This window comes from Lepidothrix coronata, unplaced genomic scaffold (assembly GCF_001604755.1).
Source record: "Lepidothrix coronata isolate B3197 unplaced genomic scaffold, Lepidothrix_coronata-1.0 Scaffold8, whole genome shotgun sequence".
In the NCBI taxonomy this organism is placed as follows: domain Eukaryota; kingdom Metazoa; phylum Chordata; class Aves; order Passeriformes; family Pipridae; genus Lepidothrix; species Lepidothrix coronata.
Genome location: NW_016690188.1, coordinates 9,395,177 through 9,413,535, shown reverse-complemented (window position 1 = coordinate 9,413,535; position 18,359 = coordinate 9,395,177). Strand labels below are relative to the sequence as shown.

The 18,359-nt window shown below is 39.8% G+C and overlaps 1 protein-coding gene across 1 annotated transcript in view; it reads left to right on the top strand.

The window, feature by feature from the left end:
- The first annotated feature begins 3,255 nt into the window (after positions 1 to 3,255).
- HECTD2 (HECT domain E3 ubiquitin protein ligase 2) overlaps positions 3,256 to 18,359 on the top strand; it is a 37,107-nt gene continuing 22,003 nt past the window's right edge. The window contains exons 1-7 of the mRNA XM_017804087.1: positions 3,256 to 3,489; positions 8,039 to 8,168; positions 13,518 to 13,656; positions 15,395 to 15,497; positions 16,424 to 16,513; positions 17,107 to 17,171; positions 18,217 to 18,262. Of these exons, the coding sequence (XP_017659576.1) occupies positions 3,271 to 3,489; positions 8,039 to 8,168; positions 13,518 to 13,656; positions 15,395 to 15,497; positions 16,424 to 16,513; positions 17,107 to 17,171; positions 18,217 to 18,262 (792 nt within the window). The 5' untranslated portion in view covers positions 3,256 to 3,270. The remainder of the gene's footprint in view (positions 3,490 to 8,038; positions 8,169 to 13,517; positions 13,657 to 15,394; positions 15,498 to 16,423; positions 16,514 to 17,106; positions 17,172 to 18,216; positions 18,263 to 18,359) is intronic.

Sequence of the window (18,359 nt, the reverse complement as noted above, 5' to 3'; positions counted from 1 at the left end):
GTGACTTTTTCCCCTTCCTGAAAACTCAAACTCTTTGGATAGAAGAAACATATTTTTGAACCATTTTAGAATAAATTGTCAAGGAGGTCTTATTCTGGTTGAAAGGATCAACACCCTGCTAAGGCAGGACTGTTCTTTCCATATGTAGAAGAAAATCTGTTCAGGGTCACATCCCGCCTGTGTCTCCCACCTAATCATTCAGGGCTGTTACTGCAGTGTACATATGTTTATCCGAGCCAGCAGCATGGCATGCCAGCATGGCGTCCAGTGGGACCGCAAACTCAGCCAGGAACCAGGGGGATATGTAGGCCCAAGCAGCATGTGCTTGGCATGAGCAACAGTTTTCAGCCGAACTTCATCTTTCCTCCTATCACCAAAAAATACTGTGAGGTAGCTGGCACCATGTGATTTAAGATTTCTAAGCAGCTTAGAAGAGATTTAAAAAATTAAGGAAAGGGTCCTTCAAAATACAGGCACTGAGTGTGCATGGCCCTCTGTCAAGACTCCCAGGCCATCTGGCCAACAAATTCATAAAGTTTGTAGAATGGCAGTTGCATACTTCCATTTAGTTTTGAAAATTGTGTATGCTGTATATCCTACGAATCTTGTGTTTTAGAAGATAGACTGTCTTTATCCTGTTTTCTGACTGCTCCATTGCCCACTACCCCAGTTCATCACTTTGGCAACAAATGACTGCAGGGTCTACATTCATTGCCTCATTACATGCAGCACTGCTGCTTCCAGCTAGCACCCATCCATGCTATCAAACTGAAAGCCAGTTTAGACATGTCCTTCACCTCTGTGGTTACATCTTTGACTGTTTTGTGGATCTATGAATTATCATAGAATCATAGAATCAGCCAGGTTGGAAAGGACCTCTGAGATCATCACTTTTAGTTTCAAACCCTGAGCACCAGATGTATGCTACATTCGTTAGAGGTAGGAAAATGTGTTTGCTTCTCCTTCAGTATGTGGTCCCTTTACTCTCTTACAAAAACAGGAAGAAATTTTTTAACAGTACTTTTGTGCCTATTTTCATAATTGTCATGAGTCAAAATATTCACTTTAATTAGTTTAGTTCAATAGAGTGCTTCAGCTTCAAATAGCACAGGAGAGCGTGGACAGTAAAATTTATGTCTTTGATGTTGTATTAGCTTTTTGAGAGATAATTTTGGTAGAAGGCTATTTCAGTGTTTTTGAAACTGTCAAAAATCAGGCCTTTATAGCTCAATGGAACTGAAAAAAAATTATGAGTTTTTTCCTATACTTGCCTTCCTACGTTTCATTTTCTCTTTGTTTCATCTCTCTCCGCAGGTTCAAGGGAGCAGATCTTTCCATGTTTCAAGCCGGCACAGCTCCACAAAACAGCTGTGCCAATTATTTCTAGTTAGGGACTGCCACTGGGTGTAAAGCTGCTTGTACTGAAGTTGCTGCAATTACTATCATTATGTTATTTCTTGGCATGGAAAGGAAAAAGATAAGTGAGTGTTTGGGGAGCTTTGTTTAAGTGCAGCAGGTCGCTTATTCATGCAAACTGCTGAGAGCCACTGGGAAGTAAGCACAGTGAGGACAGTGAACTTCTTGGAAAACCAGATCTCATATTTAATTTGGTAAGGAGACAAAGCCATTTCTTAAGGAAACCTAAAAAACTCCAGGTCTGCCAGTTCATTCAGAAAGGAAAAGCATTTTTCAGTGCGTTAGATTAACACTGCAGTACCTATTGTGCTTTTGCTTTTATGCCGCTTACAGAGATCTTTCCCACAGCTCCTGCAGGAGCTACTTGTGTAGAGCCAATGCTCAGAAAAACCATCACGTTTACCTCCATCTGAAAAACTATTTTGAAGATTTGTTTCAAGTGGTCTGTAGTGCTATTCACACACTGTTCATGAAGCTGGAAAGGAAACTCTTCTTCAGACACACGATTAGAGTGATCTGAAAGAAACTTGTTTCATCTGGCAGCTAATGGTTTGAAGGACTTAAATTTGATGTAGTTTAGGGTACACGACATGGTCCCCTCACACGCAGCAGAGCTCCTGTACCTGCACATACCAAGCCAAGGGGCAGTTCAGTACCCTACAGCCAAATGCTGTTTACATTTGGTCTATATTGCAACCAGTTCAACATAGCACCTCTTCTCAAGACAATTTTTCTTCATATAATTATAGCAAAGCTTCAGCATGCTCAAGGAGCCGCACAGAGGCTCCAGCAGCAGGTATTATTGCCTCAGGCTGCCCAGACCTGCCCAAACAAAGGGCCAAGACCTGCCAATTGCACACCCCTGGCACTGCTCTGGCTTTGCCACTGAACAGAGACAGGACAAAGACTTCAGTTCAACACTTCATCTCATACATTCATTACACATCCATTCTTCACAATATGGTTTAGTCCTTCACAATAAGGTTTCAGCCTCATGATATGGTGTAGTGGGCACAGTGGTATTTGGTCGAAGGTTGGACTTGATGATCTGGAAGGGCTTTTTCAACCTTAACGATTCTATGATTTCTGTATTTTCCTCGTGTGAGCATGACATGAAGCCGCGAGGAAGGTGCCAAGAGGTGACAGGACGGTGAGAGAGGTGCCACTGGTGTGAGAGGTGCCACTGGCAGCACAGCCCGGGGTGAAGGAGGAGCGGGCGTGCCTTCACGGTACCCGCGCCGAGGGCCTTTCACGCCAGATTTATATTTATATTTATATTTATACTTATGTTTATGTATATATTTCTATTTATGTTTATATTTATTACTTGTGTGTTTACTCGTGGCCCCACAACCCGGCAGCGCTCTCCAGAGCGACTGCGCAGGGACAGCCCCGGACCCAGCCCGGCTGCCCGGCCGGCACCGCGCCGGTTCCTGCGCCGCGGAGTTTCCGTCGCCGTGTCCTCCGCTGCCCCCGCGCCGCGCCCCGGTCACCAGGCGCGTTTCCATGAGCCGCCTATAAACAACATGGCGACGGCGGCGGCGGTCCCTCTTCCCGCCCGCGGTCTGTAGGTGGCGCGGCCGCCGAGGGGACGCCCGGGCAGTGGGTCCGGCGCCGCCGCCTCAGCTGCGCCGCGTTCCGCGTTCCCCCTCCTCGCCGGGGCCGCGGCGGGGGCGGCCGGCCTCCGCTCCGCTCCGCCCCGCCGTGCGGGGGTGTCTGGGCGCTCGGGAGCAGCTCGGCTGCTGCAGTGCCGCGGCGGCGCTGAGGGTGCCCGCGGGGGCTCCTCGGTGGAGCAGAGGAGGGCGCGGAGTTTCGGGTGCCGGCGGCAGCTGAGGGGCGGCCGGGATCGGGACCATGTCGCTGCAGAGCCCGCCAGCGGCCACGGCCGCCGCAGAGCTGCCCCCCGGCCCCGGCAAGGGGCTCCCGCCGGGCGCGGAGCTGAGCCAGGGCAGCACCGCGCCCCCGTCAGCCGAGGAGGGCGGCGAGGAGGAGGAAGGAGAGGAAGAAGGGGAGAAGGAAAAGGAGCGAGAGAAATTGCCGCCCATCCCGTCGGCGTCCACCGCGGCTGCCGGGGTAGGTCCCGTCAGCGCCCGGGCAGCCGCCCCCGGGACCGGACCGGGGACCAGGACCGGCTGTGCCGATCCGTGTTCGTTTGCTGTGTTTGCCGCTTTATTTGGGAAGGGAGAGGGAAGGGAGGAAGTATCGTGTTCGTTTTCTTTCATGTTCTTTTCCGTTGAGAGGCTTTCATTCAAGTTTCTTAAAAATAACAAGTGCATCTGTAAGCAGTGACATAATGAAGCTATAAATTCTCCATCCGCTTATAGTTCTTTAACATTTTACAACGGTCTGCTCCGGGGGGTTAGTCATGACTGAGGGTTTGCAGCACTGGTGAGTGTTCATTAAGGGTTCTCGGGGGTGGAGGGTTTGAGCGCAATACACTTAATGGCAAGAGAGTTAGATGAGAAATAGTTCTGTATTTTTAACTTTTTCTTAAGAAGTCTTCCGGTTTTTACTTTGTGTTGAAGCAACGATGACAGAACAGAACGTTTTGATGAAATCATGAATGAGTTAGCGCGGGTAAAAAACTGGGAGAAGGGTATTTGCCAGAAAAATTTCATTTCAGAAGCCTCCTTTGAGATTTTTAAGTAAAATGAAGTTTCTTTATGTTTTGTAACACTGTATGGTCAGCAGAAAATTTTCCTGGCATGAGTTGAATATCTTACGTAGCTTGGTGTTAAAACTTGGGACAAGTTACTTCAGTCCAACAGCAGAGCAAAAACATTACTAATCCTGTAGTTAAGTAATACACTTATGAGATTTTAGTTCAACAGTTTTGATAAGTATCTGATTTACTAGAAATTAGCATTTTACATAATTGAATGTTAAAAGATTGAGCATATAATATTTATGAATGTCAGGAAATAATTGTAATGTTGAACTAATCATATGCAAACTACAAACTCCTTGGAACAATTCTGCCAATTTTATGTTTTGTCTAAATGTTCCAATCTTCTGAAAGACTTTCAGCTTTGCAAATTTGTCAGAATGTGGAAAACTATGTTTGTTCTTGTGATTCAAATACCAGTGTGGTGGGACAAGTCTGTAATGGACAAGTGCCCAGGAGTTATTTTTACCTTTGAAAATCTCCAGACTTTGTATGGCAAATACCAGTCCTTTAGAATAAAGATACAAGTGATGGCGTAAAATGTGTCAGGCTCAGCTCAGCTAATGAAAAATGGGTGCACCTGGACAGCTGTGGAGAATCCCAACTGCCTTAAAGAATCAGAAGAACTTCCTTGTAGTGAACGTCCTTCATGTACCTCTGAACCGCTGCCCACAGGCACAAGTTCTCTAAGTTGACCTGCTGCAGAGGAGCTCAGGTCTGGCTGGATGTCACTGCTTGTCAAATGCAGGGCAGGGCTTGAATTTACAAAGAGGGGGGTCGACAGTATGTTATAGAGAGGGAGAGAGTTTTGTGGAGAGATGTCAGAGACAATTCCATAGCCCTGGGTTTCTCTGTAACAGAATGCCAGTTTTGATTGAAATACATCAAACAGGGAATGCTTGTATGCTTTTGCAAGATCTTCGAGTTGCTGTAAAGAGGATATTGGACCCTTGATCTGCTAAGCCCCAGTTGTGACCAGCTGACGCATCTAAATCCAGGGGTTAGTGAAATATGTTGTGACATTCATCTTACATAGCATGATTTTAATACAAATTCTTGAATTAAAAATTCTAATAGAATAGCTGAAAATGAGTTGCTTAATGCTTGTTTGATTTCTTTCTTTTATTTCTAAGGAACATTGTGGAGATTAAATTAGTCCATGAATAAATTACCTTGATCCTGCAAGGAGTTCAGGCTTTTCTTTTGGTCCAAATGGTGATTAGAAATAATGCACAAGGGGTGATGGTTTGGATGTCAGTATTCAGATTCTGAAAAGAAACTCGTGGGAAGGTAAATAACTTGCTCCCTAGTAAGCAGGAACAAACAGAGATTTCTTGGAGTAAAACCAGTCCAAAGTTACACCTTTCAAGCTATGAATGGAAGGGGAAATCCTGCTTCTTGTGTAGGCTGTTGCATTGTCAGTTGCCTTTTGGTAATGGGTGTCCTCCGTGTCTTCTTGCACAGGGAAGAAAATCTTTTAGTTTTCACTAGTCTTTACTTGCCACATACATATGGCTTTTAAATAAGCAATGTTAGGGCTAACATAGGATTTTCAAGAAACTCCTCTAGATGATCTTTTGTCTCTTCCCTGAGGGCGGTCTGTATGTGCTCTTCACAAACAGTTTGACTTGTTTTCACCATTTAATTTCACTTCAATAATTAAAATCACAGATTTATAAAATATAATGCTAGTACCTCTCCAGTCTTACCAAGGGTGTAATGTTTTGGAAAACTGCCACTAAGAAGCCAACAGAGTTGTGGATTATTAATATGCTCTTAAAACAGGACTAAAGATGACTTTGATCCACTTACTCCCTCTAATCATACTCAATCCTTATGGTGGGGAGGAGGTAGGGGAGTGCATGTTCAGTTTTCTGATGGCAGTATGTGTGTAGGCTCAGAAGCTCAGTGACCTCCTACAAAATTTTGTAAGTATGACATGGTGCTGTGCTCTTGTCCTAGATTACACCCCAGGAGTTGTCAGAGTTCCTCATTAATGAGCATGAAGTTTCCCAGTATGCCTCCAGAGCCTTCCAATGAAGCTTTTGTCCATTTGTTTGTCCATATGTTTGTCTTTGTTGGAACTGCACTTGAAGCAGGATGATGGAGTTACAGCATGTGCAATTTTTGTTCTTTATGATCACTTCTGAGGGAGGTGGCATTAAGAAGAAAGTTTTAAAATAACTGTTCACCTGTAGTATTTTAGTGGCATTGCTGGAGTAAAACCTAGAAAGTTAAGTTGATCAAAAAGGGTGTCACAATAATTTATTTCATAAATCTAATTTTCTCAATTATCTATGCTATCTATTCCCTATTCATCATAATTTGGCTAGTCTGAGCTTCAGAGGTTTTCTGCCTGGAACATACATTTTGTGACAGAGCAGATTGACCTCAGATCTGGATTTGTTTAAAAGTTCTTTTTCAGTCAATGATCTTTGTTCAGGGTCTGTTTTTCTCCAGTCACGTGCCAGGTGATTTTTTAAGAAGCGTCTTTATGATATTTCAAAGATTGTAGAACAAAAGAAAAAGTTAATGCGAAAATTACTGTGGTAGTTACATTTTATTTTTGAATGTTTGTTTCGTACAAGCAATTTGGAACTAGAAATTGAAACTTGGAATTTTTAAAGCTAGATGTCCTGCTGATTGTTCAAGTTTGTTATGTACCGAGTTATAAGCCATGGAAAAATAGCTGTTTATGCCACAGTTATTTAAAATTCCTGGCAGTGTTCTGGGTTGTGCACACTGTGGTGTGGTAGGTTTATGGGCTGTTATTACCCTCCTGGTGGTATTTCAGGATGTTGTGGTGGAAATGAAGTTCTTTCCTCAGAACTCTGGCTACATGTTGTAGTTCAAATTTATTTCTCTTAAGCAGAAAGGGAAATGTACTGGCCTAAAAATTTTGATAGGATGCTAATTATTCTAGGGTTTTTATTCTCGTTATGGGAATTAAAGTTTTGATTTTCATGGAAACATTTTTTTCCAGCTGAGAGCAGAGATGCCAGATATCAAACAAATGAGTCTTTAGGTTCGGTGAGGCTGAAAATCATGATGTGCAGGAAGAGTGTGTATCTTTTTTTAGGTTGACCTACCTTTTCCTGATATCAACTGATGACTTGGAGCTGATATGAAAATTAAAATCTTCATCATGCGACTTCTATCATCTTAGGCAAACCCCTTAAGACATCCATACTTTGCAAATTCAAGAGTAAATAACTATATCTAATAGCACCGAGTGTAAAACAGACTAACTGGCGCAGTTTTTTGGAAGTCTGTTGTGTGATTTCACTTCTGTTCATTGTTAAAACACATTAGTACACAACACTTCTTAGCAGAGACTTGTGGTACTCAAGTAGAGTTCCTTTTAGCGCTCCTTTTAGCATTTGTGTTAACAAATGTTTGTTGGTTAGCCTTTCTTACGTAGCAGCAGATGCTGACAATTGGAATCATTTGGGAGTTTTACCCAGGTAGTCAGTATTTAAGTTTTATTAGCAAGTTAGAATTTTTGGCTCTGCATTTCAAGTCTTGGGAAATTTTTCAAGAATACTTCAGTATATTAGGGTTATTTGGAAAAAGGAGTACAGGACACTTTCATCTGTTTAAACTGAGCTGGATGTAGGGAGGAATATAAGAGAAGTTAGACATTTGGATACAGACAGTTTGAATATTGTCAGCATTCTAATTGTATTGTGTTTTCCTCACAGTAATCCAAGGATATCTTCACATCCTGCGAATTAATACTTGAGGTTTTTTAATGTAATGAAAAGGAATTTGATGGTGTATCTCCTGATTTAATTTGAAACAAAATTGCAGAATCATTACTTATGTCTCATTTAATTTTTACCTCTCTGATTTCAAGATAAAAGGTATTTAAGAGAATTCTGTGTAATACCTCACTAGTAAGATTACTCTTGCAGTAATGTATTAGCCCTTCATAGCATATTGTCATCTTAATTACAGGGGTTGGAGGGAGGAGCCAAAAATCAGTTTTCCACTTTCAGCAATTTCATCACAACTATCAACCAAAAGAAAGAAGGCATTGGAAACAGAAATTCACCTACACAACTTGTTATACCCAACATCAAAACCGGTAAGAGAATAAAAGCCCTGTGTTACTTGGTTACCAAGGTAAGAAGGTGCTCAGTTTTCTGCCAATATTTGTATTGGCAGAAACTAGAAATCTAGTTTTCATTAAATTATGCTGTGTTGTACATTGTACAGGCAGGCAGTGATATATATGATAGTCCATCCTCAGTAGAGGTTGTGTCATAGAGACAAGTTGGAGAAGAGAAAAACAAATAGACCTGGAGGATGAAATAATCATCTGAAGTTAAAGAAAGTTACCGATTCAGTAGTCTATCTACAGAGACTCTCTGTCTAACTGCAATCAGGCAATGTCTCTAGAAATTGTGTCAGAATTTTGGAGAACATTTTTCAGTTGCCATCTGAAGGATGTCAGGGATGAGGCAATCATAAGGCTTTTAAGGGAGACAGTTGCTGAGAGATGGTGTTTTTCAGTGAAGATGAAGGCCAGTGCTGACACAAAATGAAATGCACAGGCAAAGACTGATAAGTTCTAAGGAGCTTTAAAGGCAAGAAGGAAGGTTGTTGTGGTATAATGAGGTAAAACAATAACTGATGAAAGGATAAAGTGAAGCTCTATATTCAGTTTGGTAGGCTAGAATCATAAAGCCTAGATGAGATGATGTTGTGGTTAGACCTGGAATTTTTATTAGGTTTTTGGGCTAGGATATGGAATTTCAGTATTTTGGGACTTTTATGAAGAGTCTGTTCAAATATTTGTCAGGTTTATATTGATTTGTCTCTGAGCAAGTCCCTTTCAGCCTTATTGTGTTGTGGTTGGCTAAGTCATTGTAGCGCTCAATGAATTTGAGGCTAGAAAAAAAGAAACTGCGTTAAGAGATGGCTCATAACTTGCAGCACTGGACCCTTACTAAAGGAATCTTTGTTCTAGCTATGCTGAAAAACGAGAAGTCAGTGCAAGATTTTTTTTCTTTTTTTTTAAATCAATTTTTGTTACGGGATAAAGACGTGCTTTCTAATTCCAAAACAAGGGCAATCACTGAAACACAAAAGGCAGTATTGTTTGAATGATGTATCAGACAGGATTCTGTGCTTTGCTCAAGTCACTTTGTACTACACAGAGGAAACCACAGTGGCTGGAGATGGCCAGTAAAGAATTCTCCCACTGCTGCATAACATACCAGAGTTAAGGTCAAAGTGGTGTTCTTGAGGGCAATATGTGGGCTAAGGCAAAAAGAAGATGCTGCAAAGCAGGTCAGAGCTCTGCTGATTCTTACGAAGTGGTGTAACAAAGCTGGAAAATGACCTTCAGGTGGCCATTGCTCTCACCTCTGTATTTTAAAGAACTCTTCATATGTGAATTGCATAGAAGCAATTGCACTATTGTTGCAATCTAAAAGTCCTCAGAGAAATAAAATATTTTGCCTTTCTTGGATAACGTTATTTTCCTCAGAAACTAAAAGTGACCTCCTATCAATATTAACTACTCAGCTGCTAGCCTCTCTACCAGAAACATGGATGCAGTTCATTCAGACTCCAAGCTGCTGTCTTTCATTATTTAAGCCTTAATTGTTTCCCGTCCAGCTTCTGTCTGAATAGTTACTTAGTACAATCTTAGGTCACAGTATGAAAGCTTGATGCTTAATAAAATTTAGGACAAAGTAAAATTAATATTGGGTCAAGCAATGTGAAAAATGCAGTACCCTCTTGCAGAATTCATTTCACTAAACAGAAGAAATATGCTCCTCTCCTGCCCTCCTGCCTTTTTTTTTTTTTTTTTTTGTACCTGGCAAAAATGGTGAACTGTAAACACCTTTCTGTTGAAGTGCCCTCAGTTTTGCTGCGCATAATCCTGTCCCAGTTGTACCCTCATAGGTACTTAGTTGTTAATTTTCACCCCACTAATGCATGGCAGTATTTATTATAGTCAAGGATATATTCTTGAAATAGAGCTCAGTGTGTAAAATTGAGCAGATATTCTGGTAGTTTCAGGATCAGAGTAACTTGCCTATATAAAAACAGATTATTTTTAGCAACAGTGCAAGGTGACTATTTTGAGTCAGTATTGTATAGAATAAGTAACAATTGAAACAGATGTCTCAGTTAAAAATGCTGCTTTTTCTCTGGCAATCAGGAATAATGCTTAGTTGGTGTTTTGGCATGTGTTTGTTTATAAATATATATCTATATTTATATCTATACATGTGCTCTCTCTCTGAGCACGTGTAGATATATATATATATAGGCATATACTGGTAATACTTTAGTCTTTAGTTAAAGGATGTTAATTTTACTGAAAACAAAAGTATGGAAGAGGTAACGCTGGTAAGTACAACATGAAGGCCAGGGAGATGTTTGTTTGCTACATAGCTGCCCCATGTAACAGGTCTTCTAATGTAACAATGGTCTGGTATGAAATTTATATATTAAATAGATTGATATATTTCTTTTCTAATGTTACAAATACAAGTAAGTTTTGTTTGCTTTAACTATCTTGAAAATTTTTATCTGCCAGCAGCTGCGTTGATCACCATGAAAATAACTGCTGTTCTAAATTCATTTACTCTGAGCTTCCCCCTGCTACTCAATTCTGCTTTGTATCAATGAGATTTTCTTCCCCAGAGTTTTTGATCATTCCTTAACCAGCCATGCATTGCTGAATCTTTTTACTTGACATAACTGGGCAAGAAGCCAGAATGATTGTTTTTTCTCATAATATTGTGTTATTACTGCTTATCGACTAAATAAGTAAAGTTTCAAGTTTCTCCTGGATGACACTCGTGACAGATCTTAATTAGTACTCTTGACTGGCAAATGAGCAAATAAATCTATTTACAAATCAACTTGAATGATGACAAAACATATTGAAGTTAACTCTATTTGTTAAACATATTATTAAAAATCAATTTTAGCATATCTAAATTAAACTGCATATATTTCAAAGAAAACTGCATGGATGGCAGGGTGCAGCTTAGCACCTGCAGCCTCAGTTTGCTGAAATGAGAAACAGTTTCTGTCAGCAGATGTGAAAAGAATATTTTCCTCATTTCAGTGTATTCAGCTGGTTATAACTCAGTAGGTTATAATTCAGCAGGTTATAACTCAATTTTAAAATCCATTTAAAATTGAGAAGATAGAATGAGACAAATGAAAATGGCTTGTTATTCTCAGAATATAAAAATAAGACGAAGTCTTAGTTTCTTTGAAGTCAGTCCATCCTGCCTTCAGGAAATGATGCACAATAGCAGAGCACTTGCATGGCGGGATTGTTTGGCAGCTTGGCTTGAATTACTTTAGTACATTTGTCCACGTGGGTTTTTTTTTTAATTACTACTTTTCTCTTCAAATAGCTTTAAATTCCAGCTGTGAATATCCATATCTGTAGTTGATGCCACACTCAGGGGATTGAGGGCAGTTCTGATCTGTTATCCCATGAATGGTGACTGAGTTAAGTCACAATGACAGTTTCTCTGTCATTAGCATGAGTGAAAAGAATCTGCTTTTGGGATGTGGGGATTTTGTTAGCATCTGTTTCCCTGCTGTGATAAATGGAGTAGGGAGCAGAGTAGTGATACTACTTTGATGTGTAGTTAATTTTTAAAAAAAACACCTCTTGGAAAAGGCTTAGAGAGCTCTTAGACATAAGAATCCTTCATAGAGGATTTTTGTTAAATATGTTTGACTTTTGAGGACAGTTTTAAGTAGTGTCTTTTATCCCAAACATATGTCACAATTCATATAAATGCTTTTAAAAATGTGCAGTATAAGTCAGATTAAAAAAGCACTTTGAGGATATTTGTCATAAAATGAGTGTTGGAAATGCCCTGGAAAATTTTTTCATGTTTTGGATGGGTTTACCTTAGCTGGCTACCAGATGCACTCTGAGCTGCTGCTCCCCCTCCTCAACAGGACATGGGGAGAAAATAAGATAAAAAAGCTCATGGGTTGGGATAAAGACAGGGAATCCACTTTCCAATTACTGTCATAAGCAGAGCCGATTTGAGGATATTAATTTACTGTCAGTTAAACAAAACAAACCCAAAACTCAAAACACCTTCCCCTGCCCTGACCACCCACACCCCCTTGTTCCCAGTCTCAACTTCCCTCCTTTTTTCCCCACTCTACTGCCTTCTTTCCTCCAAGTGGCACAGAGGAGTGAGGAATGGGAATTGCAGTCAGCTCATAACTTGAACTCTGCTACCCTTTCCTCCTCACTTTGCTCCCCTGCTCCAGCATGGGGACTCTCCCATGGGATACAGTCTTTCACAGACTTCTCCAACATGAGTCCTTTCCATGAGTTGCAGTTCTTGAAGAACTACTCAAATGTGGGCCCTTTCCACAGGGTAGTCCATTAGGAATGGCGTGTTCCAGCGTGGGTCCCCAGTGGGCCAGAATTCCTGCCAGCAGCTGCTCAGGCATGGGCTCTCCATAGGCTGCAGGGGGATCTCTGCTCTACAGTGGTGTGGCAGAGGGATAACCTGCTTCACTGTGGTCTTCACTGGCTGCAGGGGAATCTCTGCTCCAGACCCTGGACCATCTCCTCCTCCTTTTCCGCTCATCTGCGTGTCTGAAGGGGAGTTTGTTTGCTTGTTTGTTTGTTTCTTAATCCCTCCTCTCTCAGCTGCTGTGCAGTGTTTTTTACCCTTTCTTAAATATATTATCATAGGGATGCTACCAGTGTCAATGATGGGCTCAGTCAGCTTTGGCCCGTGGTAGGTATGTTTTGGAACTGATTGTGTCTGACGTACAAGCAGCCCGATTTCTCCTCTAACAGCAGCTGCACTGTTGCCGAATCTTGCCTCGCTAACTCGATACTATGTTCTCAGATCAAATAGAAAGTAAGGAGTAGAATAGAAAGACCTTGGTAAAGCACTGCTAGTGCTAGAATGGCAGCCAAATTTTTTGAGGAAATGTTTAAAGATGCTGTTGTTTCACAAATTCTCTAAGACAAAAAAGTTTGCCTTTCCCATTTAATTTATTGGAGGAGTTCTTTAAGGAGGCAGTAGATAATCTGCAGTCAGCTCTAGATAAAATTACATGTCACAGTGTAGAAAAATGGACTGAAGTCTTGTCCTTGTATGACAGTTGGACTTTGGTGTGGTTGTGCTTGAGATTTTTCATAGCTGTAGGAAACACCATTGTTGCAGTTTGTATATTACAGTATTTAAAATCTATATTGTAAATACAATAGGGGGCAACACTGCTATTTCTTTCAATTAGTCAAAGTTTCCATCATGTCTGGGAGGTGCAAATGGTAAGAAAAATCCTTGTTTAAAGATGTAGGATCGAACACTGTGTTTTCTTTTTTTTCCTAATTCCTATACATCTGCATTTTACTAACTAAATATTGATGGATATGATTGCATTGTATTTATTCTTCTTTACCTTTTTTTAGTGAGAGACCTACCACCTATTTGCCTCGACGTACGGCAAAAGCAGCGCATGTCTATAGATACGTTACCCCAAGAACCGAAAGCACCATTTCCTCCTGAACCTTCCCTTCCCATTCGAACCAAAACTGTGAAAGATTTTCAGTAAGTTATACTGGTGTCCTTAAAAGTGTACTTTCTTTGGAGTTTTTTTTCATTTTGACCTGGTTCATACATTTGATTTTGTTAGTGTCAAATGAGGAAGCAGTTGAGTAAGACTGACAGGAGTTTGGTTGTGATGGTGGAATCAATAACTCTGTAGCTGTGAAAATTATCAATTTTTTTTTTTTACCTTGAAGTGTTGTTCCATGCAGAAAATGGCAAAACATATACTTCAGAGTTAGAAGTTCAATGGGTGTTTAGTTTTGGAAAAAAATATGTGTGGCTTATTGTAGGCTGTAAAATCCCTTGCAGTCTTAAGTATTTTGTTTATACTACCAATTATTTCTCTTTTCCACGTTTGAAATTTTGTGCATTCAGTGAAGAAAGGGAATGCTTTTTGATTGTCCGGTGTGTATTTTGGTGGGAAAGGCAAGTGGTGTAAAGGAGAATTTGAAAAGTTGAGGAACTTGTTACTGACAACTGAGCCACTTTTCTCTGGTCTCCACTTGAACATTGAGTCATTGACCACAGGTCTTTGACTGCGACCATCCAGCCAATTCCTTATCCACCAAGTGGTCCACCCATCAAATCCATGTCTGTCCAGTTTAGAGACAAGGATATCATGCAGGACAGTGTTAAATCATAGAATCAAAATCACAGAATAAACTAGGTTAGAAAAGACCTGAGATCATTGAGTCCAACCTAATATAAGTTTGTGTTGGAGGAGACCTTTAAAGTTCATCTAGTCCAACCTCCTTGCAATAAGCAGGGACATCTTCAACTAAATCAGGTTGCTCAGAGCCCTCTCCCAGCTGATTTTGAATGTTTCCAGGGGTGGGGCATCCAGCACCTCTCTGGGCAACTTGTGGAAGTGTTTCACTGCCCTTATTGTAAAAAGCTACTTCTTATACCTAATCTAAATTGACCCTCCTGCATTTTAAAACTGTTACTCCTTGTCCTGTTCCTTTTAATCCTCTGCTGTGAGCCCCTACTACCCTTCCATTGCCCCTCTCCCATGACTGCCATCCACCAGGAATGGCTAGGTTCTTCTTTGTTGGATCTGACAGCTGCTCCCTACACCGAGCTGGGTTTTGGTTTCCCCATGCTGAGACTTTCTTGCACAGTCTACTGCAAAGCAAGAGAAAGGGGCTTCCAGGGGAAGGCCTTGAACAAGTCCAGGTAGATGATATCAGTCATACTTCCATCATCCACCACCACTGTAACCCCATTGTAGAAGGCCACCACATTTGTCAGGCACAATTTGCCTGTAGTGAAGCCATGTGGGCTGTCACCAGTGACCACCTTGTCATGTGCCTAAGATTGTTTTATTTGAAATATTTGAAGAGAAATAAAATTTTGCAGAAATGGTAATGAATGTAATTGGTTTAGGAGCCTTTATACTTAAATAAATTAGTCTGAGAAATTTTATCTCGTGTTAGTGTAGCTTCAGCATAATTTTGTTCTGCTAATTATTTGTCTTAACATACTGAACTGTGACATTGTGAATTAACATTTTGAATAAAAGACATTGCTCAGGTGTATCAAACACAAACTATGCTTTTGTTCTCTTATAATACCATGATCTTTAAATGACAAGGAAGATGTTAGAAAGATACTGATATTATACTTGTCTGTCTTCTAAGTGTACTTAGTGAGAAAAGCTTAGAGTTTCAGTGCATTCTAGAGTCTTAAGTGGCTGAAAAGATCAGACCCTTATATTATTTTAATGTATTTTTTCTAGGGATGATGTGGAAAAGTCTAAGGCATCGGGAGATTGGAAAGCTGTACATTATTTTTATTCTACAACATTTGATTCTTTTCTGGAGATAAATGCTGCATTTAAGGTAGAAAATAATTCATAATACTATTTAGTAATTACAGTGCTTTGCATCTTCAAAATGTTTACAGAAAATATCAGTTAAAGGCTTGCAGGAGGTTACTCAAAGGCCACTATGATCATTTTGTCACAATCTCGCTTGCCTTTGATAGACAATCTGTTATTGTATTTCTTCATTGATTCCAGTTTAAGCAACTATATTTCAAGTTTATGTGGAGCTTTAAAATTCCAGTATGTAATTTGTTTTGTGACACTATGACTGTGTGGATACTTTCTACACAAATTACAGTTTTAAAACATCCAAACTAATGCAGCTAATGTGGAGACCCAGGTAAATCTGGAAACAGAAATTCTCTGTCCCTAAAAAAGGGTGTGATATGGGCTCTAGTAGAGCTGTTCGTGTGTTATGATGGCATGCTTGGTTTTCCTTGAGAAATAGCTATATTTGTGTTTCTTAATTCATGCTGAATTGTTATTTCCTGCCTATTATAGAGCAAACTATGCTTATGGTATTTCATATGGACAATAGGGCCTGAACCTAGACAAATAACCTGTCCATTTAAAAAAACCTTAACTTTTAATTATTTTACAAATATATTGAATGCTTAAAAGGTCATTGCTTTTGTCTGATGATGGATCCACAACAAAGATAAAAGATGAAAGTTCGATGTAATTCATTATTTGAAGCCCTCTTACATTTTTAAAATAGAATGGCAAGGTAATGGAATTACCTGAATATTGCCAATGTGTCAGAGTACTGTTGTTTTGCTTCATTTTTCACGTATCAATTGCAGAAACCTGTATTCTTTTGTTTTGATAAGGAAAATAGTTACATATGTTTTCTTAAACTGTTATAATTATCTTTTTCAAGGATAGATAAAATATTTGAAATATTTCAAACCCAAAATGCTTCATGTATTATCTAACTTACAGAAAGATACCAGTTCTCCATTTAATACCATTGAGGACTCTGGAATCGATGCAAAATTTGTGGATGTTGTCTATGATGCCTTATTAAATACTGTAAGTAGAAGAAAATAATTCATGTTTTAAAATGTAGCGATTATTTCAGTGAAGAAATATGCTAAGAAGCAATTTATACCAAAAGTTTTTCTCAGATATGCATGATTTCTGAAGAATCTCTCAAAACACACTTAAAACGATCCCATGAGAATTTGCCATAGAATCATGAAAGCTGCTCTAATAAAAGAGGAGGAAATTTTTCCTACTTGTAAAGCACAGTTTATACTGTGGTAGATCTTAAAGGCCACCACATGACTTGTGGTGGGTCACTGCATGGTGGGAAATAAAGAAAAGGTGAGGATGGGGACAGCAAAAAGTAAATACTGTGCCTAGTAAACAAAAGGCACAGTATAATTTAGACATTATATTTACAGTTTTTAAGTTAGTTTAAGTGTTGAAAGCCACAATTGGCACAACCTCAGGCCTCAGCTAGTAATCTGTGAGGAAGATACTTAGGACCTCAGCATCATCACACAAAAGATTTCTTCACTGTCTTGAATCACAAGCGAAACAAACTAATTTTTTGTTACAATATCTTGTATTGAACATGTATGGTTACTTCAGATTTGATTTTTCCTCTCCTTTTTCCATAGCCTCAAGACGTTCAGAAGTCAGTCTTAAAAGGAATAATTAATGGTCTGCTACAAGAATGGACAGGGTAATTATAACAAATGTTTGCATTAGTGCTGTGTCAGCACTTAAAACTGATGTTTTGTCTTCATCGTTTTAGACAAAGAAAGAAAATGCTGTCATGCAACTTATTTGATGCATAAGAAATTCTTTTTGCATGGCAAATCTGCTGACATACATCTTGAACTCTGTCAGCTAACATTTAACCTTTGGGAGGCAGATCTAGACGCAGCCATACGTTCCTTCACCAAATCTCAGCTGCTTGTTCCCAGGGCATTCCTTTGGACATCTGATTTGGGAGATGAGTTAAGGAATTTATTTAGGGTAAAACTTATTGTCCACCCCCCAACAGCAACTAGGGTAACTCCCTGATTTGAAGTTTACTTCACAATACCATTTTTGTGTGGCAGCAGCATAGGAAGAGCAGTGCAGGATGCAGAAGGGGATAGCCCAAAAGTAGTTTTTCTGGGAGATGACAACATGATGATGAGTTCTTAGCATGAAGTAATAGAAGTGAGAATGCAAAATTAATTCATAAAAAGATATAGCAAGAGACAGTGCCTTGTTGTGACTCACTTGTGATGCAGGCCTTGGCTATTCCTTTCTCCATTTTATGCTACTTTTTCTGTGCTGTTGCTGCATGGGTGCTTTTGGTTATGTGAAAGCCTTGATAAATGGCAAGACATACAGAAGCTGCAGTGGTAGAAGTGTATGGAGAATTCTTGCAGGAGACATAAAAGTTGAGGCAAATAAACTCATCTGTGGTGTGACTCAAGATAGACAATAGCATGGAATTGCCTCTTTGATCAGAATTGAAGAATAATAGGTTCTCTACTTTTTGACCTTCTCTTGTGTTATGCTACAAAAAACAGATGATACAACAGTCTACTGCCTTTAGGGAGTTGTCAGAATCTGTAAATGTCCTTTTCATTTACTGAGAGCAGTGAAGATTCTTAAATATGGTATTCTGTACTTATTGACCAAGCAAAACACATTGTGCGTGATTTTATGACTCTTAATGTGTGTAAATGATGCATACATATGGTTCTGTTTGTTATTTTATTCATTCATAGGCCACGAACAAAAGATGATCTTAGAGCATACTATATACTTTTACAGGTAAGAAAAATAGTCTTTTTGTTTAAAAATGTGTCTGCTTAATTTATAATCTATAAACCAGTATACTATGCAAACAAGATAATTTGTATAGCTGAGA